The 27228-nt window shown below is 33.4% G+C and overlaps 5 protein-coding genes and 1 non-coding gene across 11 annotated transcripts; 2 read left to right on the forward strand and 4 right to left on the reverse strand.

The window, feature by feature from the left end:
* TRNAT-AGU (transfer RNA threonine (anticodon AGU)) lies at window positions 1-74 on the forward strand. Its single transcript has one exon. It is a non-coding gene; the product is annotated as a tRNA-Thr (tRNA).
* Window positions 75-1282: 1208 nt separating this feature from the next.
* On the reverse strand, window positions 1283-5152 carry LOC101265679 (exonuclease DPD1, chloroplastic/mitochondrial). 2 transcript variants are annotated; one of them, XM_004230230.5, is made up of 4 exons: window positions 4882-5152; window positions 3455-4075; window positions 1837-2042; window positions 1283-1741 (listed from the first exon to the last, which is right to left on the reverse strand). In XM_004230230.5, exons 2-4 carry the CDS (start codon window positions 4030-4032, stop codon window positions 1524-1526), a joined length of 1002 nt encoding a protein of 333 aa, XP_004230278.1. In that variant the 5' UTR covers window positions 4033-4075; window positions 4882-5152; the 3' UTR covers window positions 1283-1523. The 2 variants fall into 2 exon arrangements, with proteins under 2 accessions (XP_004230278.1, XP_004230279.1); XM_004230231.5 differs by having other exon boundaries at window positions 4837-5118.
* Window positions 5153-7044: 1892 nt separating this feature from the next.
* Window positions 7045-15083, forward strand: LOC101266166 (uncharacterized). 4 transcript variants are annotated; one of them, XM_010315029.4, is made up of 9 exons: window positions 7045-7182; window positions 8048-8149; window positions 8246-8291; window positions 9218-9293; window positions 10926-11292; window positions 12048-12297; window positions 13080-13322; window positions 13409-13531; window positions 14397-15083. In XM_010315029.4, exons 1-9 carry the CDS (start codon window positions 7111-7113, stop codon window positions 14843-14845), a joined length of 1728 nt encoding a protein of 575 aa, XP_010313331.1. In that variant the 5' UTR covers window positions 7045-7110; the 3' UTR covers window positions 14846-15083. The 4 variants fall into 4 exon arrangements, with proteins under 4 accessions (XP_010313331.1, XP_004230280.1, XP_069144882.1 ...); XM_004230232.5 differs by having other exon boundaries at window positions 13412-13531; XM_069288781.1 differs by having other exon boundaries at window positions 7090-7182; window positions 9139-9293; window positions 13412-13531.
* A 42-nt stretch (window positions 15084-15125) lies between these two features.
* LOC101245898 (F-box protein At5g03970) lies at window positions 15126-16387 on the reverse strand. The gene has a single exon (XM_019212816.3). It carries the CDS (start codon window positions 16373-16375, stop codon window positions 15236-15238), a length of 1140 nt encoding a protein of 379 aa, XP_019068361.1. The 5' UTR covers window positions 16376-16387; the 3' UTR covers window positions 15126-15235.
* Window positions 16388-17873: 1486 nt separating this feature from the next.
* GRAS4 lies at window positions 17874-20347 on the reverse strand. Of its 2 annotated transcripts, NM_001311155.1 has the most exons (2): window positions 20220-20347; window positions 17954-20030 (listed from the first exon to the last, which is right to left on the reverse strand). In NM_001311155.1, the coding sequence occupies exon 2, from the start codon at window positions 20012-20014 to the stop codon at window positions 18086-18088; it is 1929 nt and encodes a 642-aa protein (NP_001298084.1). In that variant the 5' UTR covers window positions 20015-20030; window positions 20220-20347; the 3' UTR covers window positions 17954-18085. The 2 variants fall into 2 exon arrangements, with proteins under 2 accessions (NP_001234310.1, NP_001298084.1); NM_001247381.2 differs by having other exon boundaries at window positions 17874-20338.
* Window positions 20348-23770: 3423 nt separating this feature from the next.
* LOC101266460 (probable galacturonosyltransferase-like 7) lies at window positions 23771-26119 on the reverse strand. Its single transcript, XM_004230233.5, has 2 exons — window positions 24761-26119; window positions 23771-24365 (listed from the first exon to the last, which is right to left on the reverse strand). Exons 1-2 carry the CDS (start codon window positions 25485-25487, stop codon window positions 24031-24033), a joined length of 1062 nt encoding a protein of 353 aa, XP_004230281.1. The 5' UTR covers window positions 25488-26119; the 3' UTR covers window positions 23771-24030.
* Between the last annotated feature and the right edge of the window lie 1109 nt (window positions 26120-27228).

The raw sequence follows: 27228 nt of genomic DNA on the forward strand, positions 1-27228 counted from the left end.
GCTCTCGTAGCTCAGTTGGTTAGAGCACCCGTTTAGTAAGCGGGAGGTCTTGAGTTCGACTCTCAACGAGAGCATTATTTTATATATATAGAGAGAGAAATATTTCCCTTAACATCACTATTATGTATTTGTTTAAATTGCTTCTATTTAAACAAAAGCATATTTTGCATATCAATATTATCGATCTCATCACATATCAATAGAAATTTTATAACTAAATAACATTTAAAGTATAATAACACGAAAATAAAGAGTTTTTCTTTTCATAACAATGCAAAATAATACATAATTACATAAAAATATGGGTTGCTACCAATCCATTTTGGACAACATACCGTAACTCTAAAATGAAAAAGAAAAACATAAAATTGTAATCTAATATAAAAAAGATCTAAAGAAAAATATAAATCAAATCTTATACTATTAAGTTTAAGAGTTGAATTATATTCTAAGAAAGCTTCTCTTTTAATTTCAGAATGAAACTATTTGTTCTCCTCGGTTAGCTTCTTAACAACTTGTATTCATATTATAAATCTTAGAAGATAAAAAAGAGAATACGAGATGATAGAAAAGTAAAGAATGTGATGACCTAAGAAGCAATTAACTGGTATTTATAGTGATATTAAATTGTTTTTTCACCTATCAAAAAATTTTAATGTTGCACATTGAATCATGATAGATAAATTTATTTTAGTTTCAAAATTCAAAGAATCACAAAATTTGAAGAGTTCCATACATTATTGTTTCATGATAGATAAATTTATATTAATTTCAAAATTCAAAGAGTTCCATACATTATTGTTTTCTACTCTAATTTAATTCAACCTAATTAATTATAATTATAATGTCATAACTAAAAAATTAAAGTGCTATGTAATTAAATATTAGTATTTAAAAAATAAATAAATTTATTTTAATTTGATGGAGGGGTTAAATGGTAATTCAACTTTTAAGATAAAAGCTTCCTACTTAATAATAATAATAATAATATGATATGATTTACCTCTACCGAAAGCAAAGGCGGAAACTCTAAAACTAGTAATAATGGGACGAGAGCATTTTTTCTTCATTTCGATTTAGTTGTTTGCATTTATTTATTTACTATTTTACCGCCTACCGAAAGCAAAGGGCGGAAACTCCAAAAACTAGTACTAATGCGAAGGATCATAAAAGACTAGTACTAAGGTCTCTTCAATATAAAGAAAGAAGATGGTCAAAATGATGTCATTTTAGTGCCTTTTTCGGTGTCTTTTTGAGTTCCATAAAGTATAAAAAATCACAGTTGAAAGACAGCTTTCAATATTGAACAGGAATTTTCAAATTCCTAAGTAAGGAAAGAGAAGTTAAAATACAAGACTGGAGAGAAGTTAAAAATACAAGACTGGCAAATATCATATGTTATGACCAGCCATTTTAATGGAAGAATTAGCTAATTCTACAACTTGCTTACAGTAATAACTTCTCTAAAAAGAATGTTACACCTGACTATTTCAACAATCTAAGTATTCTTACAAAGTCTATGTTTAGCCAGAATTCTTCTTCTTCTTTGACCTTCCTACTTCCGATGGCCAAAAGGAATGCCCTTCGATAAGAGAAGGGATTGTTAACTTCAAGTCGAAAGTCAGCCGTTGAAAAACTGCTGTTAACATGTGCACATCCGCCATGGCTCTATGAGCAGAACCAACTAAAGGGATCTCATAGTGTTCACCAAGGTCTTGCAATTTGAGTTTTGGCTTTGACCCTAAATGGAAAAAAAAGTAAAAATATCAAGATAGAGACATCCAACGCAAAGGAAGCTTTTGAAACAAATACAAAAATTTAAACAAGTAGAAAGACCTCCAGACTTCATGACTTTACGCGCCAAAGGAAGAGTATCAACGAACAGCCAATTTGAGGGAATATCAAAAGAGCATCTACTGAATTCCTTAATTAGAAAAGGAACATCAAAACAGCGAGCATTATGCGCAACCAACACCACATATCCACCAGGTTTCTGGCGACTTCCTACATACCTCAACAAGATCGGAATGAGGTCCCCCATCCTGATATATGCAAAGCAGAGTGTGAGAGCAAGATAACACCAATTTCAAGAATAAGATATAACATATAAAAATAAATTTTTCTTATATCAGAAAATATCACAATCTTCTCTGCTAAACAAATGTGATGCCAAAGATGGATATTTTTCACATGCGTTATAAGAAGACGGAATTTATTCCAAACCAAAGGGTAACAGAATACACATTTTCCACCACGAAACAGGCCGTTCAACATATGTGTTAATAGTTGTGTCCTGTTATGCCACTTGACTTTCTTGGCTCTTCAATAATTTAGTCAAAAGATTGTTCTTCACGTACATCTCCAAGGAGAGAATACTAATATCCAACTATGTAATTACACTTGTGCAATCAAACATGATACTAAGACTCATACTGTAATTATGCCAAGGCAAACAAACATATCATTGTATTTACGATTTACCATATTGTGTAATTACTTGGATGTGCAATTATACATCCTAGTAATCATACAGTGGTTTCCAAACAAGCCCTAAAGAAAATTAATTCCACTGCATTAGCTATTCATGATTGAAGTTGCACAACCAGGTTTTGTTTTATTTTGACGACGTGATTTTACCAAATATTGTTCATAAGAGTAAACAGATACCCTATGAAATATAACAAGTTAAGGAAGAAAAGATATAACACTATAGAAACAATATTTATGACTTGTTCTACTGGTATTTGGGCAGAACATGCTGTGAGCTATCAATTCATTTTAACACCACTGTCATAAAGAGAGTTATACAGTCTCGAGATAGATTGGGGTAAATTGATGTTTTCTAGTGTGCTACACTACTTTTTTCAGCCAAGCAATTTAAGGCCATTTATTCTCACAACAGTAAGTTCAGTATGCTTATAAGATTGTCATAACTATTATCAACATATAAATCCATGGTTAAAAGCAGGGCAACAATGAAAGCATATAACTTCATCTAGAGAGTAATTCATCAAGGTATTCATAATATGTCTACATAATTCTCTTCTCAAATAATGGTCCTGTCTTAGCATAGGAAATTAAATATATTAATGAGTAAAACACATGCATTATGACATACAAGCCCACCCGTTAAGTAAATGGCAAAACACATTAGCATATGAACCCTAACAATTACATGTAATGTACAAATTTTGCCAAGAAGTATGCTTATAAGAGAAAAACAATGAAAGCATCAAATTACCATTTAGTTATATTTATACATATCACATTCAAATATCAGTACAATACCTAATATGCGACTGACAAAAATATTCTTTCAATAACTCAACTGGTTATTTAGAAAAATTAAGTTGTAGATAATCTCATATAGGATTCTACGAAGAGAAGTCAAGATACAGAGAGAGAGAAGAAGCAGAAGCATGTGAAACAAACTAACAATATTTATCATAATTACCTGGGGACATCAGGCCTGTTGACCATACCGGTGGTAATTTTATGGACAAATGAATTTGGGACAATACATCCAGGATTGACTAATGTCTGGAATGTGCTGTTTTCACCCCCATGAAGATCCCGCAATGCAATCTCAATGATTCTTTCATGATCTCTGCTAAGCCCAGTGGTCTCAATATCAAAAATGATAAAAGTCATGAGTTTGGCCAAGTCTTTGTTTTCAGCAATTGTTTGTCGAATATCAACATATTGTGTACTTCCTATTTCAGTTATTTCTGAACTATATATGTCTACTTCAGATTTTTTTGTTTTGTCCAATATTTCGTGTCTGATAGTTGTTTTTTTACTAAAGGCAGCCTTACCATTCCCTTCACTTTTTGTAGTTAGAGTCCGTCTATTCTCAATACTATTAAATCTACCTTCCAGACCCTGTTTACCAGTGGCAAGAACCTTGGAGCTAATGCTTCCCCTACCAATCCTACTTATATGATGGAAACTTTGCCACCATGAATTAGTCAATATAGGAACTCTACATCGAGGAAACTGTGACAGTGAGAAGCACATTGCAACTCTTCTCATCTAAATCCAATATTACTCTAAACAAGCGCGAAGATATATTAACCTGCAGATCAAAAGCAACCAAATATTCAGAAAGAAGGGTTTCAAGAAAAATGTAATCCACACACCGTTTACAAGCGCAGAGGATGAATTTGAGTTGCATTTTTTTCCATTTCTTTTTTAATTTACAAAATGACCTTTTAATGCCAACAATGATGGATGTTCCCTGTTATAACCAAATATCATTCTTCAAGTCTAGAAAACGAATATTATCACTCAGCAGTAGAAATCCTTTTAAACATATCTTCTTCAGACTATTGAAAGTAAAACTTGAGTTAGACCCTAATATATATAACTCAACAAAGCAAATTGGCCTACTAAAGACATGATGAACAACTTATTTACCATTTTGGAATGTGTTAAATGCACTATAGCCAACACAAAAGGTATCACATTGCCAATTAAACTATCCAGAAAACCAAGCAACCTTTAGGTAATGCAACAGTGAAGAAAAAAGCAGGTACCTAAATGCTTAAAAAGCTCTTAGCTTTAATGAATTTCATATCAACCCAAAGCATTCAAATTTCAGAATAGAAAACAACAATTCCAGATTTTAACTTTATTGACCAACACATCACATTCTAAACAATCTCACAAGAGTAAAATAGACCCAACAAACAGAAGACCCATTAAAAACAGATACGGAAAAAACTAGTCCTTTTACACAAAAATGGCAATTTAAGAAGAGACCCATTTCGAAAAAAATTGAAAAAGGAACAACAAATTAACATGTTACTAGTAAACAAAATAGGAAAAAAGACATGCCTGCCTGGTAATGATTGGAAGAACAAAACACAAGCATTTACTTACAAGATTTGGGGTTAGTTGAAAAAGGATTAGAGAGAGAGATAAATGGATGAAGGTGGAAGTCGTGAAGAAAGTGTTGCGTGTCGTTGGAGTGAAGTAGAAATAATGGAGAGCATAAAATGCGGATCACGAAGCTCCGATCCATGGCTTCCGGACCACTGCCATTTTCCCCCTTTTTGTGATATTTTTCTTTAAGAAGGATAGGGTCTCTACTCTCTATTATTGAACTCAAAAATACACAATTCTAATTAATGTTGCAAAACATAATTGAAATAACAAAATCATGAAATTAACAAGTAAATATAACAAACTCTCACCCCATTTCTTAATTTTATAATTTATAAAGAGATATATATAGTAATGCTTTATTAAATTTTATGCCAAGTTAGAAATATATTTTCAGTCTTCTAAAGCAAAGTATAATTAAAAAGATCACAAATAATCAAATGAAAAAAAAAAGACACGAATGATTATTTCAATGATTTTTTTTATATATATATCGAGAAAATATACGTATTTATCTTTTTTATTCGTCTATAACATTCGCACGGTGATCAGAATACTCAACATATATAAAAAATAATTCACAAAATAATAAAATATTATATTATTATTTTAATACATATTTAATCAATAAGACTTCACACGTTTCACTTCTCATATTGCCAATTTATCGTAATAAAATAAAAAAAATATTCTATTTTTAATTATCTGATAGATTATCATTCTCAATACAAGCATTTAATATATATTGCTCCATATTAATGCGAATTCACATTAATTAGTTTTTATATTACGATTTAAAAAATTTAAAGTATTTATAGGATTTCTATTTTAAACAAGAAGGCGTTTTATTAGGCCAAAGACAAGTGTTTAGATAAAAAGGTGAAGCAATCACATGCCAAAATGATGTTGGTTTAAAGAATATGCTGCTGCATTTATTAAGAAAATAAATTATAGAATTTTTGTTTTTACATGCTCTTAAAAAAAAGAAGTTATTTTTCTGAAATTTTAATTGGTTGAAGACATTAATTAAATAGTAAACTATCCTATTAGACTCAACTTCAAGTATCATCGTAATTCGTCTGTATTTATTAATTAATTTATTAATACACGAGACATGAGAGAAAAGTAGCCAAGCTAGATTACCGGCTGAACTGAAAATTTGTGTCAATTTTAATTATTTAACCATCAAATATTATTTTGTCGCCTCTCGAAAAATCTAATAATAAAAAAAGTATATATAGTATAGCAATATTTTTTCTACAATTTAATAAATAAAGATGTATTTATTTAGTTAAAAAAATATATGAATGTGGCTTTATACAAACTATTTTCAAGGAATACCATACATTGATATGTTAGATTATAAATATATGCATTTTATTAGAAAATTTTAAATTTCACTTATAAGATTATATTGAATATATTGCATTTTAATTTCTATTAAAATATTTTACGATCGAATAAAACAAATATATAAACAGAAAAGTAAAAAGTCCTTTAATTTAATATAGTTTTTGTCCCAATGACATGTGGAGAAAGCAAACAAGAGAAAAAAACGTTTACAATAATGTGGTGCAACAAATCAAGTCAGAGGTTTTAATTAATCTCTAAACATTAAATACAAATATGAACTCTAAACTTGGAGTTCTAATTGAATCTAAACACTGGTCTTATATGTAATTCATCTTACTTGCATCAGTGACACAAGATGTTATATGTTTTCGTGCATGATTAATTATATTTTAATTTCTATAAACACATGATTTTCTCTAAATTTAATGAATGTACATGCATCTTAAAAGTTTTGATTGTGGGTTTGCCTCTTGGTATAGAACAACTCCTATTTATAATTAAATATCATGCAAATTTAAATTAATCGAATTCTAATATAAATATCAAACATATGACTCATATAATTAGTTTACTGAGAAAATTAATCAAGATAATCAAATGCCGCTTATAAATAAATTAGGACTTGGGGCTATTCTTGACATTTTTTTGTTGGGGAAAATCTATTAGCGAGAAAATTTGGCTACAATTTGACCAGAATGATATTTTACCCTTCTAAATGATTTTATCCTTTTAATTTAATATATTTTAATTAAAAAATAAAATAAAAATTTAATTTTCTGCACAATTTATACAGTATTAGTACTTTTTCCCTCTCTTCCTATATATATATATTCTGTCAGTGACATAGTTAAAGATCCATTGTTCCATTCAGATATGAGGGAAATTGTAACTATTCAAGTGGGGAGTTATGCCAACTATATTGGCTCTCACTTCTGGAACTTCCAGGTAATCACTTGTACTGCTAACCCTCTAATTCAAGAAACACATCACTTTTGTTAACTTGTTATGGTTTAATTAAAAATATGTAGGTTTATCGAATACCCATTTTCTTGTTGCTCAGTTCAAGATTGTCCAATCTTGCACTCAAGAAGTACACCAATTCTTGATTTTTGCACTTCCCTTCTATGTAATATCTTATTCTACCTACAGCACTGCGCAAAGAAACAGATTACTTCTGTGTTTACCTGTTATGATTTAATTAAATATGTAGGTTTATCGAATACCCATTTTCTTGTTTTGAACAGACGCTGAGAACTCAAGATAGTCCTATCTTGCATTCAAGAAACAGATTAATTCTTGATTTTTGTACCCCTAGTTGAGGCCCTTTTGGCTTAAATGACCGTTTTCCTTCCATGTAAGCTATGCGGCACTACGGAAATAATAATGTGGGACGTTAATGGCTTCTCAATCTAACAGACCCGAAAAAGAAAGAACAAACTGAAGAAAATTTCCAAGTTCTTTGGTAATCATCTTTATGTGCTATTATAATGGCAACCAAATGAGTTAAATAACACAGGGGAGTTTGTGAAGCACCACATTTGATCATTTAACGAAGGATAAGGATTATGATTGTACCTCCATCCACTGATTTGAGTTAATGTGGATTCTCTCTTATATTTGGGTTGATAATATTTTTTATTTTTCATCCTCTTTTCTTCTCCCTTACTCTCTTTTCTTGTATAAGTTCGTACTGGGAATAGTTGAATCTGTTCATAATACTTGGTTGTAATTCAGGATAATGGGCTGCAAGTTGGTTAAATACTACTGGTTTTACTGACTAATATTTCTTACTCAATATTGAACTTTGAAGGATGAATTACTTGGATTGGCTGAAAGCCCCGAAAGTGATGAAGTATTCAAAAATCATAGCCTTGATATGGATGTGTTGTATCGTACTGGGGAAACTCAGCAAGTGAGTTATCTGATCAAAAACTATAAAGTGGATTTTGTCTTTGTTATATAGCTATCACATACTTAGAGTTACTCTTTCACATTCTTTGACATGTAGGGCCTCCTTACGTACACCCCCCGAGTGGTCTCAGTAAACTTTCAAGGTATATTATCTAATTGATATGTTGAGTTGCCACAAAAATCTGTTTTTCTTAAGCACCATGATTTAGGGTTTATTTTATACTATTGTCTTGGAATTATATTAATCTACTTGGTACTGCCTATGGTTCCAGTTGGCAATCAGAATATGTTGGGCCTCAAGCTAGTTTCAGCATACAAATCTCTTAGGAAGTTGCACCTCCATATCTTCTTCACTAGAATATTTAGCAGTTATCTTATATGTATATTATTTAGGAAATGACTCGATAAAAAAAACATATTATATAGGACATAAAAGGTCAAACAAGAGCTTCATCATAGGCATGCACAGTAAATATGACAACAATTGAGGAGCTATTTGTGATGCTGAGGTTCCAAGTGTCTCTTTAATTAGAACCGTACTTCCATAAAAGATCAAGCTGAGTTATTAGTTCATCTGCTGCCCCAAAATATTGCACATGGATTTTACTGCCTATCAAACTCTTCCTACATTTGTTCTGTTTCTTGTTTTAACCCCCCGTTTTTCACTTCTCTTTTTTGGTGATGGAAGGTTTTGGTCTTTACAATGCAGAATGTAAGTGGTATAGTATTCTTCATAAGCTTAACAAATTTTATAGCTTTGGTGAAACTCAATTTGTTTTCTTACTTTTACACTTATACCGCTGACTTACTTACACCTTAGGTAGTTTAATGTTCTTCATTGTTGAAATGAGCAACCTATGATTGAAGAGTTGGTCAAGCCAGAAAAATACGTTGCTTGGATTTTTCTGTTACACCATGTATACAATACTCAAATTATAATTGCATAGGCTTAAACCTCAAGCTTATTTACTTCACTTGTGTTATTCCAAGTACTCATCTGTTGACCAAAGGAACTCGTTCTCCATGAATGGACATGCACATTATGTCACTCACATCTGTAACATGACAGGGTCCCTTGGATCTGTGAGTTCACGTGGATCGTTGTACGATCAGATCCCAGCCAAAAACATGGATGTCATGACATGGTGAGACTAAAACCTTTTTGTTGTTTAATCCATTACTCTCTGTTTAATAATATGCCACAACATAAATAAGGAGTGACATGTTTTCCCGCTCAACCAGCCCTCCCTGTCTTAAACATAGAAAAAGCGAAAGAAGGGAGAAAAAAAATAGTTCAATCAAGTCTAGACCCCTTCTTCGTGTTGCATTATTTTTATTTTATTTTTTTATCAAAAAAATAATGCAACACGAAGAAGGGGTCAAGACTTGTAGCTGTTTTGTTACATCTCTTTCCTTAATAAGTGCTCCTTTTGATTCACACATTCTTTCTGCTTGCTGATAGAGCTTTAAAATGTGTATTACAACAATAAAAGTGTCATCCATGTGACTATTTCAGCATCCCTGTGTTTTATATCCATAAATCATGATAAATGAGCCTTCTGCTTTTGATTACTACCTTCAAATATATCACCCCTGGTGTTTAAAAGTTGTAATTCATGAATCGGCTTATGCCTTCAGTGATCCTGATCATTGCAGAAGTTTAATTTGGTAATTACTTTCAAGATACTGATCATGTTAGGCAAACCTTCAAAGTCTAATAAGTATTTACTAGTCCAGTTTGGTGATAAATCATAGTATTTCACTGACCAATCTCTAGATGAAGGCCAAATGCCCTTTTCTACAAGCAGTCACATTCATATATTAAGTAAATTCCAAGTTCCAGCTATCTACACATATGAGCATTTTCTCTTTACTGTATATTGGGGCTTCCCCACATTGATAAATATATTACTTTATCTGTATATAGAGGAGAGAATACCTCTTTGCAAGAAATGTAGGAGTAAAATAAGGATGTTTTTTCTAGACTCTTTACATCCATCTCATTTTCCCGGGACATTCTTTGATCTCCAATTTGTGATTGCCTCTTTTTCTGCCCTTAGCATCACCAGTTCTATGTTAAACAAGAGTACAGTGTTCCAATTTCTGCTGCAATCCTGCAATGAAGCAGGATAATCCGTCTTCCCTCCCTTGTTCCTTACACAGGAAGCACCAAATATTCGTCGCCTTTTCTGCAACTTGTTTGCTGATAATAATGCTCCCACACTGCTGACTAAATTTTTGATTAGTTATATTGAACAACTCACCTGGGATTTCTGGTTGCCATCTTCCATTCCAGTTTGTTTCTCTTTCAGTTTCAATAGACAAGTTTGAGCTTTACAGAATGTTATTAATTACTCCCTTCGTTCAATTTGTTTGTTTGGTTTTGACTTGACACAAATTTTAAGAAAGTAAATAAGACTTCCGAATCTTGTGGTCTTAAACTAAAGACATGTAGAATTTACCAAAATGTCCTTTAATCTTGTGGTCTTATAAATGCCATGTGGAAATTTGAAATTTAACAGTTGCTGAATAAGGAAAAAGACAATTCTATTTTATGCAAAATCAGTAAAAGAGGCCCCCCTTGATCAAAAAAACTTTATGAAATAACCAATAAGAACCAGTAGGACATTTACATATGCTACATTACTTGTGATGTTGGAGGAATATTTCAAGAGAGGAGGTGGGTGTGCGTGTGAGGGGAAAGTTTGCTTTACTAATATCATTTACATTATTTTGAGTGGAACTATATGAATGAAGGTCTCCAGACAAATGTGCAGGACGGGCAGAGTCATAACTCATGAATCTGAACCTTTAAGGAGGAATCTCTTCTTGCAAAGCTTAAGTGAGGATGGACAAGAGAGTGTGGGCAAAGCTAATGATTTGGACAATGTGAACAACAATCCTCCAGCAGAAATTCAAGATAAGGATATCGTAGAATGTTTGGAAAGTGATGTTCAATATTGGACAGATTTTTCTAAAGTACACTATCATCCACAGAGTTTGTATGAATTAAGTGGATTATGGGCAGATATTCAGGAGTTCGATAATTATGGACTCGGGAAGGAGGCATTTTGTGGGCATCAACATGGTGAAGAAATAGATGACAGACTTCGTTTCTTTGTTGAAGATTGTGATCATATTCAGGTACTCATGATTGAAACCTCTAGACTACTATATTGTCTAGTTAGTTTATTGCTGTTCGTAAATCTCCTCAGGTTTGTAGGCAGATCAACCACCTGAAATTTGTCCGGTCCAATGATTCTGATTCCTTCCAGTGTGATAGTATTACTATTCTGCACATGTTTGAGAGCATTTCTTTGTCCTGTAAGTTTCTCCTTGATGTTGAATGAACTTTGTCCTCGCGGAGTATATCATTACAGTTCCCTTTAGTCCTGTTTCCTTCACAGTATTTTTATTTTTTGATATCATAGAAATCGCATGTATACCCACTTCGTGAGGTATCAACAGGTACCAAACTCAGGGGAGAATGGTCCGCCCCTTTAGCCTTCTCCCAACTTAAATTCCAGACTTTTTGTCCATGGCGGGGTTTGAAACCTTACATGCGTGCGATAAACCTGCATTTCATGTGTTGCATCATTCCTTACAGTTGAACCAAGGCCCTGGGGGCAGCGTCACAATACTGCCATAATATCTTGTCTACTGTCAGATTGGCTTACTGACTTAACAACCTCATTAGTTCATCTGGTCTTCAACAGTTCTGTTATAGCAGTTCGAGTATCAGCAATGCGACTCTATATTCTTCCTCTTGCTTGCTGAGATCTTGAATCTTGTGCTCTTTTTGGACAACTGTTTTTATTTTTCTTAAAGGTCCACCTGCACTTGTGTTCTTCTCTTGTCGGCAAGAGTTGTTAATTTTTTTAATTGGATCTCTTTTGCAGGGGATCCAATGCATTGTGGACGACTCAGGAGGGTTTTCTGGTGTATCTGCAATGTTCCTGGAGAGCATTGCAGATGAGTACCCAAACGTCCCAGTTTTACTATATAATGCACGTAATCCTAGCTTGCACATGGACTCCAAAGGTCGCAAGCAAGCTATCTCCCACAATCTTCATGATGCAGTCTCATTTTCAAGGTTGTCTGAGCTATGTAAATTGATTATCCCGGTTGGTTTGCCCTCCCTGAGTGGAAGTAAGAACTACTATTCTCATAATGTGACTTTTTTAGTAGAACTATACAATTTTCCTTCATATGGTTCTCTCAGGCATACTAGATTCTTTGTTTAATTAAATTGGGTTGTTAGTTTGTACTGCATATTGTCCATCCAAAGGAGATTATTTCAGTAAACGACTCCTGGCCGCAACAAAGAGATACTTGATGGGTTCACGTATGCTGTATGAGTAGCTGACCTGTGTTCATATATGTCCACCCCAAATTTTGAGAACAAATCTGATTACAAGCTGAGGTTAGGGATATTCAGAAGAAATCATGGCTTGTGCGTCACACTTTTTCATGTGCTGTATGCAAACTTGTGGTTTTCCTCACTCAGAAGGCAAGAAGTTGTGTGCATTTTGCCTACATCCTCAGCAATTTTCAGCATCTAACTGAATCAACAAATTTGAATTCCAGTTAACTATGTGAATCCTGTGTAGTTTAAAGGAAACAGGGGATTCAACAATTGTTGAGTGAAATCATAGGTGTTAAACCTGTCTATTTAACAGAATGTTAGGTAATCATGTGGTTCATTAGCCAGTTCATTCACTGGATCCTGTTGTATAGTCGGTAAACTCTTTCTTCACTTATATGGACTTGTGTCTTGTTTGTGTACCTTTGACTTTTCTAGTTTTTGATGCAGGTTAACTTCTGTAACTGAATCTTGTTTTATGACCTCTTACTCTGTATGCTTATCATATTCAAAGCTCTTATCTGAATGGGTTCCCGTGGCTGATACTTGCATATATGAAATTATCTAGGTAGAGCTTCTCAGTTTCTCCGCATTAAAGACGAAAAGCCTTACCACTCCAGTGCAGTGTATGCGTCTGCAATGCACTCATTTAGTCTCCCTTTTAGGATGAAACAATCAGGTCCATCTGCAGAATCAATCTATACGTCTGGTGCTCTGGATATGTATGGGACAGTACAAATTCTAGCAGGCCAAATGAGGCAGAACATGGTAACTATATTAGATGTTGCCATGCCGGCACCTTCTTTAAGTGGTATGCTTTTGTCTCTAGCATTTCATTTTTCTGAACCCACTGTGCAATTACTTCTACTCCTGATGTTGGGAACTCTTTTACACCAGCAGACCGGGCTCAGCAGCAGTCCTTTCTCGGAAACTTGCAGCCCTTGATTCCGGACATAGCAGAAGATGTTGAAGATTTCCATGCAGTGGAAACTATGAACATTCACGGAGCAGTTACATCTGGTACTTGATTTGATCTTTAGCATATTTCTTATATTTTAAACATTTTTACATAGTTTGATGATTTGCGTACTGGCTTGCGCATCTCCTTTTGTACTCCATCTACATAATATATGTCATATTACCTCATCTCTAAACTGTTTTACCTTTGAGAAGCTCAAGCTATAGCACAATATGCAAATATTTCATGAACTTGTCCTGGTTTCAATAGGTAAGATACATTGCCGGAAAAATTACTGATTAAAATGTAACTTTCGAATCCCTGCAATGAAATTTAAGCTTTTCATGCACCCAAGGGTATGACCTATTGGTCAATGAAGTGGTTGAGAACCATGAGGTCTCAGGTTCAATTCCTAGCGGAAACAAAATACACTAGATGATTTTCCCCATCTGTTCTAGGCTTGGTGGACAGAGTTACCTTGTAGCTGTTGCTGGTGGGTGGTGGAAGGTATCCTGTGGAATTAGCCGAGGTGCGTGAAAGCTGGCCCAGACAGCACGATCATAAAAAAAATTAAGCTTTTTATTTGCAAGTCTACAGAAAATGGACAAAACATAACTAAGAAAGGTTAGGAATGAGGTGTTCCAGTGTGTGATGAGTACTAAACCTTAAAGGTAAAACCAACCTAAATAGTGGATTATGTTTGCTAGCAAAGCACTTCAACATGCTATACTCTATAGAGAATAATAGTTCCAAAAGGGAGCGTGTAACTTTAACCCATGAGAGTGAGATGAATGAATACCCACCTTTTAAAGCATATTTGAGTCTTTAGTGTTGTTTTAGTGGCTCTTTTCTGTTATCACCTTCTTGCTTATAGCTTTTCCAGAGATGTTTGATCTGTTAAACTGTAGTTTTCCATGTTATTTTCAGGAAACCAAAGGGCCTCAATTGATGAAGTTAAGGATGCAGTTGAGTCTGCTTACAATAATTCAGTCACAAGGCCCAAATTCTCACACCTATCTGCTTCTACTTGTCCTCTTCCTATACCCTTGCCTTTCCCTATGATCTTTCGCGATATGGTTGGTCAACACGGTGAGCTATTGGAAACCCCGATTTCAGGTTCTTCATCTAGGGGATCCATTGAAGTTCATTCCATTCCTATGGCAACAAGATTACGTTCAAGCACTGCTGTTTTGCCCTTTTTGGAAAGAAAACTTGGAAATCTTCGTAGGTTTGGTATTGAACGAGGAGCCATTGGGGCACCATTGCTCCAAAGTTGGGGTTTTGGAAAAGAAGAAGTGGAAGATATGGGAGAGGTACTGTCTAAGATGGTAACGACACTGAAGCCCTATCCTCAATATTCCTCCGAGTCAGATTGAGTTCACAAGGAGCATATTTTATTTTCAAGTGCTGATGGGATAGTTCTTCCAGGTATAAGCTGTTCACTCTTTTTGAATCAGTCATCTTGATCCTTCGTTTTTCCTTTTTTTCTTTCTTTCTGGGCGTTAACTTGCTTTAGCAGATGTTTTAGAGGATCCTTACTTTGTTTTTTTCTTCTGGAAATTAATGTGACTATTTATTTCTAGCTTACTTCATAGCAAGATAAGTATTCGTGCATGATATAACTTTGTAATTCGTTGAGCTTTGAAAACCAGATAATGAAATGGAAATCCATAAAAGTTAGTATATACATCTAAGTAATAAGTAAATAGGATACTCAACAAATGAATGTTATTAGAAGAAACAATGGGCAACTCAAACTTGACAATCTACAGAATGCGCGGCCATTGATGCCACTCATAAGAAAATAATTTGAAGTGTTTAGTTCTCCACCCATATTCTCCAAAATCATGCACAAGTTCTGCAAAATCTGTTTCCATGTCATAAGAAATAACCTTACCTTTTACATCCAAATAAAAGATGTGAGGAATAGCAGGATGAATGTCCATGTTCTGCACCTCAGTATGTAGAAATCCTGTAAGTCCAAAAGGAACTGTAGTCGCGACATCCGTGACATACTTCCTAACCCACAGTGCATCACGACTACGAATATTGCTCTTGAGTTGCCACACAGTAATATTTGTCTTCACATACAATGCAAAATAGAAATCCCCACCTGAAAATCCGAGAAAATAATTGCCTGTAGCAACCATTTCTTCAGGAAATTCCAATGCCCAGAAGCTCTTATGGACACTATCATAAACAGTGATTTGTGGCCCTTGATCAAGCCAAAAGAACACTCCGTCGATTGCACCAGCTGATGGTGATTTCATATAAACGAAAAAATACAGTCTAAGAGGTACGCTGAGAATTAGATTATCCACAATCCACACATTCGTCTCAGAAGAGAAGCTCTCAATTGTCACATTGGATTGTAAAATCCAATAACGAACTATAGTGAAGGAGATAACATCTCTATTAGGGTTATCTACCTTACAAATAAACCCAATAGTTGGATCATTCATGCCGATTTGAGTTTTAGGGAGAGCCATACTCTGCCTCGTAGCAGGATTATAAACATAATAAGCCCTCTGCTTATTGCAAAGGAGAAAACCATTAGATGATGCAACTATATACGCGCTCCTGCCTAGAAAACTGACTGATTGATCAAAACTACCATCAATATCTAATGCTGATTCCTCAGATGAGAAGAAGAACTGAATTTTCGATCGTTCACAGGTATCCCTAGCTTGATAAAAGAAGCCAATTAGATAGGGTTGAGGCCTCCATCTTCGATAACGACAACTATAACTCAGGGATGAATCAGCAATGTACTTCAGCCAACATTTGGATACACATTTAAACCTTGCTAGAGATTTTGAAGGCAAACAATGCAGTATGTTGATCACAATATCATCAGAAACCTCCACTGCTCCTTCTTTGGCACACAATTTGCGTCGACGTTTCATACTAGTTATACTTTTTTCAACTATATTATTTTCTTTTTACACAAAGTGGTCACAACAACAACAACAACAGAAGTTATAGCGATTGTGGGTTACCGAGATTAAAAAAGAAAACTGTAACAGAATTCGAACTTTTCATGAAATTCAACAGAAAATTCAGATTAGAAGATGGGAAGTAAAGTCCACTTATAATTGTTACAGAAATGAGATTTTAAATGGTTAGCAAAATCAAATATGTTCTCGGGATTGAAGCCGCGATATGCTCTGTTTTTCGTCGACGGTTACTTGCGTAGGTGTATGGGAGTTCTTATGAAACGGGATTTTTTTATAAGAAAAAAAAATAAAAGTCGATCCCGCCACTTCACCGAAATAATATTCAAATTTTTCATTCTTTTTGTATAATTATTCAATGATTGTCCAACTGTTCATTTGTATATTGCACGTCTCTGTGTGGAGACTAATTCAAAATCCAAACATTATCATTTCCATTAGTATTCTACCACAAAAATTGATTTGTTGAATTCGAAATATATTGCACGTATCATGCATGTAAAAGTTTTGAGTCCAAACAATACAAGTCAGATATTATGGTGGTTACGGAAAATTGATTTTTCTTTTTTAAGAAAAATTGTTTTTCTACTTTCTATGTCCCACGGAACACACTTTTTTTTTTGGCAGTTTTAATATTTTTATATTTAGTATTAAAAATTTACAGTCACAAAAATATTAATAAAAAGTTTTATTCGTTCCGCTCACTTTTAATTGTTATAGTATCCTTTTTAGAGTTAAATTAACATTTTACGAGAATGTTTTTTATCATATTAATATGCTAGAAATATAATTTATATATTTTTCATATAATTTTTTAATATATAAATTTTTTACTTAAATATCAAATTAACGTAATTTAATTTAATATTACACAATTAGTTAAATTTGTACCCATAAAGGATCATTTGCAGTATATTATTCGGTCCGTTTAATAAAAACAGCAAACTTTAATATCAGTTTTTCGATCGTAAAATTTAAAAATATTTTGAATATAATTTAAAATTAGAAGGTAGAACCATAAAATTGAAAATCTTTTTTAATTTAAGTGTTAAATTAAATTAGATCTTCTGTGAAACGGACGGAGTATATGCTATATATCACAAAGTCAACTGCACCTGCACGCGTGAAGATGTTTCCAAACAGAGCAAAGGCCGTAGTCAGGAGAAAGGATTTCCTGTTATGGGAGTGAAAGTTATATTGCTGGTAATTCACTTTACAATTCAATTTTTCGTCAAATTAATTGGTAATTCCATCCTGTTGTTTCTTAGAAGAAATGAATTCAGTTACATGATTTACAGGTGATAGTATAATAATAAGAAACTTGTTCTGGATTATATGTCTATATGCATATATAATTATTATTCACTATGTTGATGCCGTTGTGGTGAAGGAGACAGCATTAGCTTGATAGTGATCTGTGTCGTATATAGTCAAATTCTGATTTGTCTAATCCAAAATCCAAATGCACGTAAGCTATTTGAGTTTAAGCTTCAAAGAAGGCTTTCATTTGTAATGCTTCTGCACGTCAAGTGAGAGAAATTTTTGAAGCATTTGAGAGAGTGAAACTAAATTAGAATAAATTCCAAAATGCTGCTGCTACAAACAAAGATAAAACTCCACTAGCATAGGAAAATACAGCCATAGAAGAAATGGCCTGATAAACTAGACTAATTTTACAGACTGCTTTGTAGGCTTCCAACAAGAGAGAGCGTAAATTACGCGTCCTTTCCATCCTTGTAGCATCCAGTGTCCATCTTCATCAACTGAGAAGTCCCTGTGGTACTCCGACCTCACTTTATTCCTCACTATCTTCACAATCTCCTGGTCAAGTGGCACCTGTTTGAATCCAGCTCTAACGCATCTAAGTTGCCACTGCTTGTATGTTTCAGGTCTCTCAACTCTCTCTGTCCCTTCACAAGCAATCACGTTCATAGCATCTCTTGCAAAAACCTCTTCCTCGAATAGCTTTCTGTCCTCGTCCTCGCGGGGAAGAGTAGCCTCAAACATATCATACAGTGAAGAGAAGTGAAAAAGCGCCTCCCTGAATCGTGTGACGAAAAATGGAGTGTTGAAAGTACCGTTCAACGCACCATGGATGAATAAATCAGGACGGATCCTCCTGATTAAATTCAGGACAGCATCCCTTGGACTGTTTGGTACTACTGTCTCATCAGGTATGTTTCCTAGCCTATACAAACTGTTAACTACCAACACTTCATCCCTTTGAACCTCAAGCTCTTCAAGCGTGATGCTTTCCCACTTCTTCGCGATGGCTTTGAATACGAAAGGGACACTAAATCGCTTGCAGTACTTTTCCAAGCGACGCCCTGTCTCCTCAACCCTCCCTGCTGGCTTGAAACCTGGCTGGGGAAGATCGATTCCAGTAATGCGAAGCTCTGGAGGTCCCCCAGCCCTCATGGATAGACCTTGTATGAGACAGGGCCATTGGAAACCATACAAGATACCAAAATCAATTATGTGTATCTTTGGTGCTCCAGCAATGACCTTTCGGATATACTTGTTTGCGAAAATGTTTGACAGCAACTTGAATGGACATGCTCTGATAAATGCCTTGTAAGCTTTCAAAATGTTAGCAGCTGATATCCTACTGGGTGCGTAGGCTGTATACAAAGCTGTTCCCGTGCCGGACAGGCGTGCTTCAAGGGCATTGGCAAGATAATGAGCCAACCTCTCCGTCCCATCGCCATGAGGTGTAGAGTGTTCTCTTATCCGCATCAGCAGCTCATTAGCTGTTCTGCTATCATAGTTTGCCATGGCCTGCGCACACTGAGTCAACAAAGCCCTCAAATCCACCATTTCCTTCTTGACAATGCTGCTATGCTTCCTACCACCTCTCGGCCTTCCAACTTTGCTTGTTTTTTTGGCTTCATTAGGCGGCGAGTAGGAAGTGATACTAGTAGCACTATGCTGTTCCACATATGGATTGTTTAAACAAAGCAACACATTGTCATACATTTCCAATGGTTCAGATTCATCATGAACAAATGTAGCCATCTGTTTGTTACTCCTCTGCTGGTCTGCAGCAACATCTCCTCGATGTCGATTTTTCTTTTCCCTCAGACCAGTTGGTGAATTGCTGCTGCTGCCACTTTGTAACACATTGACAGCTCCTTCTTCAAAATGGCCATTGCCGAAGGAAGTGAAGAAAGAGTCATGATTAGATAAAGTGGACATGGAAGCAGGGGATTCGAAATTAAGATCCCATTGAGGTGACTCAATAGAATCAGGTGAATAGTTGCTGAGAAAACTAGAGGAATCGTGTGGATTGATAATGACAGATTGTGGGGAATAGTTGTTTTCGGATCCATGAAGTACATCAGATAAGTATCTCTCTTTAGCTTGGAGAGCCATGCAGTCATGAAACATACATGGCTTATTCTCCAAATCATCTTCTTCCATAAGCATCTGACTTAAGAATTTGTACATTGCATCAGAATAGTCCTTTTCCCCTTCCTCTTGAGGAGGAGGAGAAGAATCTCCCACTCCAACAACATGATTTGAAAAGTAATCTTGATCAAAACTAGGATGATTATTGAGTCCATTTTGTATAACTTCTTTTCTTGGATCCATTGGAATGGAAGGGTGCCTAAAAATAAAAGAATCAGCACAAGGAAAAAGCTGTTCTTGAAAAAGGGCTTCCATGGAAATTGGTTTGAGCTACTAAATTCTGAGATGTTTGATTGAAGAAATCAAAGCAATCCCAGAAATTCTAACCAAAAAAAGAAGAAGAAGAAGAAGAAGAACTGAAACAAAAAATAGGAACTGAGAATGGTACCTGATATATAGCTGTTGAAGTGGTAGTAGAAGAAGTAGTATTGAGGTTGGAAGCTAAGAAATGATATCTCTTTGAATATATACAAGTGTATAATAATAGGAAGAGAAGAAGGGTTAGAATATTCAATGAAAAAACAGCAACTTCCAGGAAGCAGATGTTGATGATGATGAACCCAACCACTCATGAATCATGACCGGCTAAGGTAAGTAGCCTAGCAAGTTATCGGTTTCTTTTCCTCCCAAAAATAAAAAGGTCAACTTTCTAGAATTAAAAAATAGGGATATTTATAGTCACACTCACACCAACTAATTCGTTTTACAATAGTATAAACTTTATAGGAAATTTTGAGTTAACTGATAAAGTTATTATTGTGTAATTACAATTAGTGGTGAGAGTTGTAAAAATAATTTCTTGTAACAATGAAAGGATAAAGTTATGTGATTTGATTTCTTTTCGAACTTCATATATAATTTTCCGTTGTAAAAAAAGAATAAGTTATTTTTTCTTTTTTAGTAATATTTTAATTTTAGTTTTTCACGTGTCATGTTAAAACTACGTAATTTTAATTTAAAATTATAAGAATAAAAATATTTTTATTGAGTTAAATTAGGTATTCTTTTCGAGGAGGAGAACAATGGACGCAAGGTGAACTTAGCTATTTATTTTTTTTGCATGCTTTAAAAAGATATATTTCTACCTAAATTTGAAAATCATTTATTCAAATATTTGATTAACGATAAACCTGAAACCAACATAAGTAACTTAGACGAATAATATAACTATCATGAATAATAGCTTGTTAGATGGTTAGAATTCTCGATAATAGTAATAAAAATTAGTTATTTAATCTTTTATTCTATATAAAATAATAACAAATAATTTTCTTATAATTTATATTTACCTTTATGTGTTATATATAAATAGCTTATTTTTTACTTATATTAAATATCATATAAAAAATAATATAAATAAATAATTTTTTGCTTATTCGATTATCTCAATATTAATATTAATAGGAGAGTGTGATTTCCTAAATAGAAACAAAGAGAATATTATATTAAATTGTTTTGAAAGAGTGGTGGGGTTAACTGACGAGGGAACAAATTGACATTATTCTACCAGGGGCGAAGAATCAAAACTGTGATGACTTCCTCCACTTTTGTATCTATCATATACTATAAACTAAAATCCCTCCAAATATCACACTTTTTCTAGTTGAGACTTTTGACTAAATTATCATACCTTGACTATTCCAGAATTTGAATCTCTCTTTTTCCATTTTTATAACTTATCTTACACAACAAGTTAATCATTTCATTTGATCTATGTTTTTATTTTTGGCTTTGATGCGAAAATAATTATTTCACTTTTTATTTTCTAAAGTGATCAAGAAATCATTATGATTTTTATTGTTTTTTTATATTTAAAAAAAGTTTGAATCTTTAAAATTTGCTTAAACTTACAAAGATCATATTGATATAAATTGTTAAAGTAAAATGAAAAATTCAAATGAATTAATTTTATTTTGATTTAGTAAGTGATCAAATAATATGAGACGAATAATAATATATGAACAAAAAGAGTAGATAGAATCCATCACTTAAACTAGGAAATGGTATTTATTGTCTCGTCAATGTTTCTTCATATAATATTGTCAATTACTTTTCATAAACTTTACCAAACACACATGATTAAGCAAACAAAATAAAGGGTGATTGAGTCTGACCAAGCCACTCCTTAACATTTTTATCAAAAGAAATTGGTTGAACTTGAACACATATAAAGGGTGTGTTTGGTATCTAAAAAAATATTTTTCACGAAAAATAATTTAATTAATACATAAGCAAAAGATTGCATTTTGAAAAAATACTACGAGAGGTGGGAGTTGAGAATAGGGTAAGGTGGTGCTATAAAGATTGTGTTGTTAGGATCGAAACAATTAAAATATTATTATAAGAAAGTTAACAAAATAAATCTCAAAAGATTATAGTTAAAAAGACAAATTGCAGATCTATCAAAAAATATATCGTGAACATAATTTGGTCAATAGATTTACATTAATAAAAAAAATTAAATATATTTAACATCAAGAGGAATAATGAATAATTATACAAATTTATTCAAAATAAATAGAAGTTCAAAAGCGTTAATAACATGTTAAACTTGTTTTTCTTAATTCAATCAGATAAATTATTGTTCTTACTTATCAAATAGTTATGATCAACTGAATCAAACCGTGAAAAGAAAATTAATATTATTTTTACGGTACCCCACTAATAAAAGTAAAAAAAATATCAGTAACCTGGACCGGGTGTAACCGGTGAAAGCTCAAAGCGTAAGCCCCAAGTTCCTGGCGGCATTGACTGGTCTTTGAATGATGTGGGTCCCATTTGTCTGATATAGAGCTATACTATATATTATGAGAGATCTGCTAATATTATTTTATAGTATTGTACTCTTTATCGTCATTTTGTTACCAATTAGCGTCACGCCTTGCGGAAGCATTTTGGTGTCTCCCAACGAAACAACCATAATCATTAATTCTTGTGGTGGGACGATAAAATATTACTAAACTATATTATTTTTAATTAAAAGTCTCGGATTTAATACATATGAATGAAGTTATAGGAAATAATTTACCTTTTAAGAGAAAAGAAATGAGTTATGTGAATTTTTTCAAGTCTTAAAAGTAGAATATGAAATGTCTGATGAGAAAGAAAAACTAGCAGGGATATCAGTGGAACTGATAGTGTGGAAGCAATTGCTGGTAGACATTGTACAAGAGTAGTGGTGACATTTGCAACGTACTTCCTATGATGTATAGGTTACGTATACCGCTAGAAAAAGCAAACAGTAAATCGACCATTTATGTGAAGTTCCTGTACTGTCAAACTCAAAATTCCTCAAAATAAACCTAAATTAAAATTTTCAACAATGAAGTAGCAAATCCAGAATAGAACAAGAGGAGTATAAATAGATGGTAAGTTGATTACACTATCCTTTTTTAACTTGTTTGACCTCACATTGGAGCACAGACTAGATCCAATCGCGCACTGTAATTCAGGTTCCAACAAGATTTTCTCTATACCTAGAGCTCGATTCGAGATCTCTGTTTAAAGGTGAAACATTCCCACCAGTACATGACAACCACATTGATCCTTTTTAGTCTGTTTATGACTTCAAAGTTTGTTAGTACAACTTTACATGCTTTGTCAACATGGTCATGAAGATTATTTTTTGAATCATTGAAGTGACTGAATTTTATGTGTAGTGTTATCAAGATAAGTAATCTTTAGTTACATTAGTTTTATTATCATTAAACTTAGAAGTGTCAATTGTTCAACACTTATCAGCAAATTGTAGATGTTGAACGTAACCTTCTTTGGTTTTTGTGCGTTTACTTCTTCATTTCTTGAACTATTTTAGTGAAAATCTTAGCTATGCCGTTGTAATTTCAGGTGACTAATAAGTGTAGTTATGAAGCTATGGGTTAATCTGATTGTGTAAAGAACTTATTTACAGATAGTGCAGAAAAATTGAAGTCAGTGGTATTAGCATAAATTTTTGATAAGATAATTTGCACAAAATGGTACATTGAGAATATTAATGGGAAGGGTGTTGTAATTTTAAAATTTGTGGTCATCACATAGGAGGTCCATGTAAAGGGGGGAAATTTACAATAGTCGCATTTCAGCTTCTATAATTGAAAAATAGTTATTGCTCTGAAGTTTTACTTGTAGAATTTAGAACTTTAGTATAATGACATTTTTCAAAGATCATAAGGCCGAAAAGTAGCCAGTGAACGCTATTTCTAGCCATGCAAGTCATATCGAGCCCAGAGCTCGTCCAGTGGACAAGAGTTGCCAGAGTCTAGCCTGAGCCAAGGTTTGCCACCACCACTCCAATGCAACAAACTAACAGGACCAGCATGTATATTTCTGCAACTTCCACTCAAATTATCCCCTCCAAGTCCATGTTGGTTCCACCTTTGGTCAATTGGTGCTATCTTCCCTGCAAATACCAATAAAAATGGTGGCAATGAACCAAGCTCATATATCCTATGCACTCTCTGAATCTTCATCCATCTCTCTAGTTTCTTCGTGTATCTGTACTTCCTCCATTTAATCAAATCAATCACCATTACACCTGAAAAATCATTTTAGACTTCAGTCTTTCACAGGGTATACACCTTTTTTACACAATCAGTATAGAGTACTAAGCTTTGTAACACGTTAACATGCTTTGATAGTGTAAAAGTTATTTGTACCGATGCATGATTTAGTCGTTGACTCCTAGTTGTATTTTAGGTAAAGTATAAGGACTTACTTGATGAATGGTTGTTGAAACAGGGTAAATTAGGTGGATGTTTGGACATTTACATGTGTAGTTTTATTATATAGTACCAGACAAGCATGTTTTTTTTTTATTATATTGCATTTTGACAAAGTATTTGATTCATGCATATTGGTCGAACTATTCTTTAAGAAAGAGTATCCAATGTGATCATAAGCAATTACAGGAAAAAGGAAACATCATCATACCTGTGTTGAAGTAACAAGGTTTCCGGCCATGGAATGCGCGAAAAAACTTCTTGTGAGACCAAAATTTGGGGGTAAAATAGTTGGTGAAATTAGCATGGCAGTACTGAGGTGATCCAACAGTTGATAATCCAAGACTTGCTTTCCACAGATTAGATATATCATCAACTAAAACGATATCAGAATCTAAGTATATGACCCTCTCAACACAAGGCTCTAAGAGTTCAGCTAAGTAGTTCCTTGCATAATTCAGTGGATGTTCAAGAGTTTGCCTTATGCTAGACGAAATCTTGTTCTGCACAATCCCTGGATTGAAATAATAAATCTTGAATGACAGTAAAGGGAAGATTTTTCCCAAATGGGGTTCAAGATTTATGGCAGTATCTGATGAAATGAAATGGAAGAAGAGATTTTCAGGGCAGTGAGAATGCTGAAGGATTGAATGAATGGCGGCGACCGATCCACGGAGGAATTCAGTGTCAAGGGTCATTGAAATATGGACTAAAAATGGATTACAAATCTTTGTTGCAATTGAACTTATGGGAAATGTTGTACATTTTGGTGAGTTCTTGAAATTTGGTGATTGTCTATAGTTGAACAGAGGAACATGATCTGAATTGGATGATTTTATTGCTTCTGCAGGAGGGCAAGATTGTAGAAAAGGATAAGCCAAAATGATCACAATTGATATAGCGATCATAAATCTTGAATTTTCAATAATCCAAGCCATTTTTTCTTGTGTTGAATATCAAATTGGACTAATCCTTTTCTACTAAATTTCCCTTTGCAAACACAAGAAATCTCTTCTATTACATCTCTTTCTCTTCTTCTTTTTCTTCTTGTTGTTGTTGTTGAGTGCTTTTCAGGTTTAATAGGGATATGAGGTGTATGGATTGGACTGTGTCTTCATGGATAATTTCAACCCCAGTTATCATGTGGAAAAGAAATTAAAAGTTTCACTTTTTATTTTGGAGGTGGGACCCTCTCCACTGCCCTTATATTTAGGGGAGAGACTGAACTCAGTATTTTTTCTCAAATAATTATTAAATATTTAATAAATATTAAATTTAAAACTCGATTGAAACTGCGACTATAAAATTTTAATCTAACTTCGCCTATGCTGGTTGTAGGCCAATTCCATAATGGTGCTGTCACTACTACTGCTATGAAAAGTTTTGACACTCGGCAAATGTTTAAACTTATGTGTAATGATTAAAATGATATTGTTTTCTTGCTGCCCAATAAAGATTTAAAAATGATATTTGAAATACACAAGAGGAAGTTTAAAAAATGTTAAATCTTAAATGGAAACCAGTAGAATGCAGTATGTTTTTATATTGACTTAACATATACTTTTTTAACTTGATTAAGTTTTCACTAAATTTACCAATATCTAATTTATATTTGTTGCTGCTCTAGAGAGAATTAAGAAGAAATTTTCCACAATGAATCTTCCTGCACCTTGCTACGGTGACATAATTGAAGAAAGTCTAAGTTCATTTGTTTATATATCAAAATCATCCAAAAGTCATAAGTTGATTATTAACAAGTTATATCAATATAAAACTGTTAATCTATAAAAAAATCAGTTTCAAATATAAAACGTATATAATTGTTGTTTAATTTGTAAATAAACTACAGCCATATGTTCGAAGCAAACGAATCTTTTGGTACAAATATAATCCAACTAGTAATATTATTTTGAATCGTCACAGTACGCATATAGAATTTTGTATCTATTCATTTTGTAAGTGGATTTGGGTGGTGATTTCAAAGTTTAATTCTAGATTTTGTATATACTCGTATGTATTATTTTAACCAATGTATACTTGTTGTATATATACCCATCATGTCGAATACAAAATAGCCCTTTTTAAAACTAAAAAACATTCTCACATCTAAAATTGTCATGTTAGTTTTCATTCACTATCATTACCAAAAGCTGTCGCACCTCTACTATTTTTGGCGTAACGAGGTTTTAGCCTTTACGAGAGCCGATTTTTTGAGATTTAAGAATGTAATTATACTCTACAGAATAAGCAATTATTAATCATTTAATTTCACTTGGAATTCTACAATAATACCTTGACTAGCGTTTAACTACTTCTAACAAATCAATGTCTCTTAGCACTTGAAATTTTCTAGTTATTTTTCTTTGCACTTGAAATTTTTTAGTTACTTTTCTCAACTTGTTTAGGTTAACATATCAGACAATCCCATATCATCAAGACTTTTTCTTAAGTTATAAAGTCAAATTTATTACACGAAGAAGAAATTGTGTTAATTACCTAAACGCTCCACTAATATTATCGGTTCTAACTTTCAACAATTGTTCAAGAGAAAAACTAACCATAGTTAATCAATACTTTTAGTACTGTACTTATCTATATGTTAAACTAAACACGGTACAATTTATAACAGCATTAGATTACTCTATTATGATTTATGGAGTTGTTGTTTTGGGTTAGAAA

This window comes from Solanum lycopersicum, chromosome 1 (genome assembly GCF_036512215.1).
Source record: "Solanum lycopersicum chromosome 1, SLM_r2.1".
Classification (NCBI taxonomy): Eukaryota; Viridiplantae; Streptophyta; class Magnoliopsida; order Solanales; family Solanaceae; genus Solanum; species Solanum lycopersicum.

Coding starts and splice junctions, on each gene's coding strand:
- LOC101245898 (XM_019212816.3), bottom strand. CDS start 16,375: ATGAAACGTCGACGCAAATTGTGTGCCAAAGAAGGAGCAGTGGAGGTT.
- LOC101265679 (XM_004230230.5), bottom strand. CDS start 4,032: ATGAGAAGAGTTGCAATGTGCTTCTCACTGTCACAGTTTCCTCGATGT. Junction 2,043..3,454: donor AACAGGCCTGATGTCCCCAG/GTAATTATGATA, acceptor TGCATATATCAG/GATGGGGGACCTCATTCCGA. Junction 1,742..1,836: donor TAAAGTCATGAAGTCTGGAG/GTCTTTCTACTT, acceptor TTTTCCATTTAG/GGTCAAAGCCAAAACTCAAA.
- LOC101266166 (XM_010315029.4), top strand. CDS start 7,111: ATGAGGGAAATTGTAACTATTCAAGTGGGGAGTTATGCCAACTATATT. Junction 11,293..12,047: donor AAGATTGTGATCATATTCAG/GTACTCATGATT, acceptor TCTCTTTTGCAG/GGGATCCAATGCATTGTGGA. Junction 13,323..13,408: donor GCCGGCACCTTCTTTAAGTG/GTATGCTTTTGT, acceptor CTTTTACACCAG/CAGACCGGGCTCAGCAGCAG.
- LOC101266460 (XM_004230233.5), bottom strand. CDS start 25,487: ATGGCTTGGATTATTGAAAATTCAAGATTTATGATCGCTATATCAATT. Junction 24,366..24,760: donor ACCTTGTTACTTCAACACAG/GTATGATGATGT, acceptor ATGATTTTTCAG/GTGTAATGGTGATTGATTTG.
- GRAS4 (NM_001247381.2), bottom strand. CDS start 20,086: ATGGAAGCCCTTTTTCAAGAACAGCTTTTTCCTTGTGCTGATTCTTTT.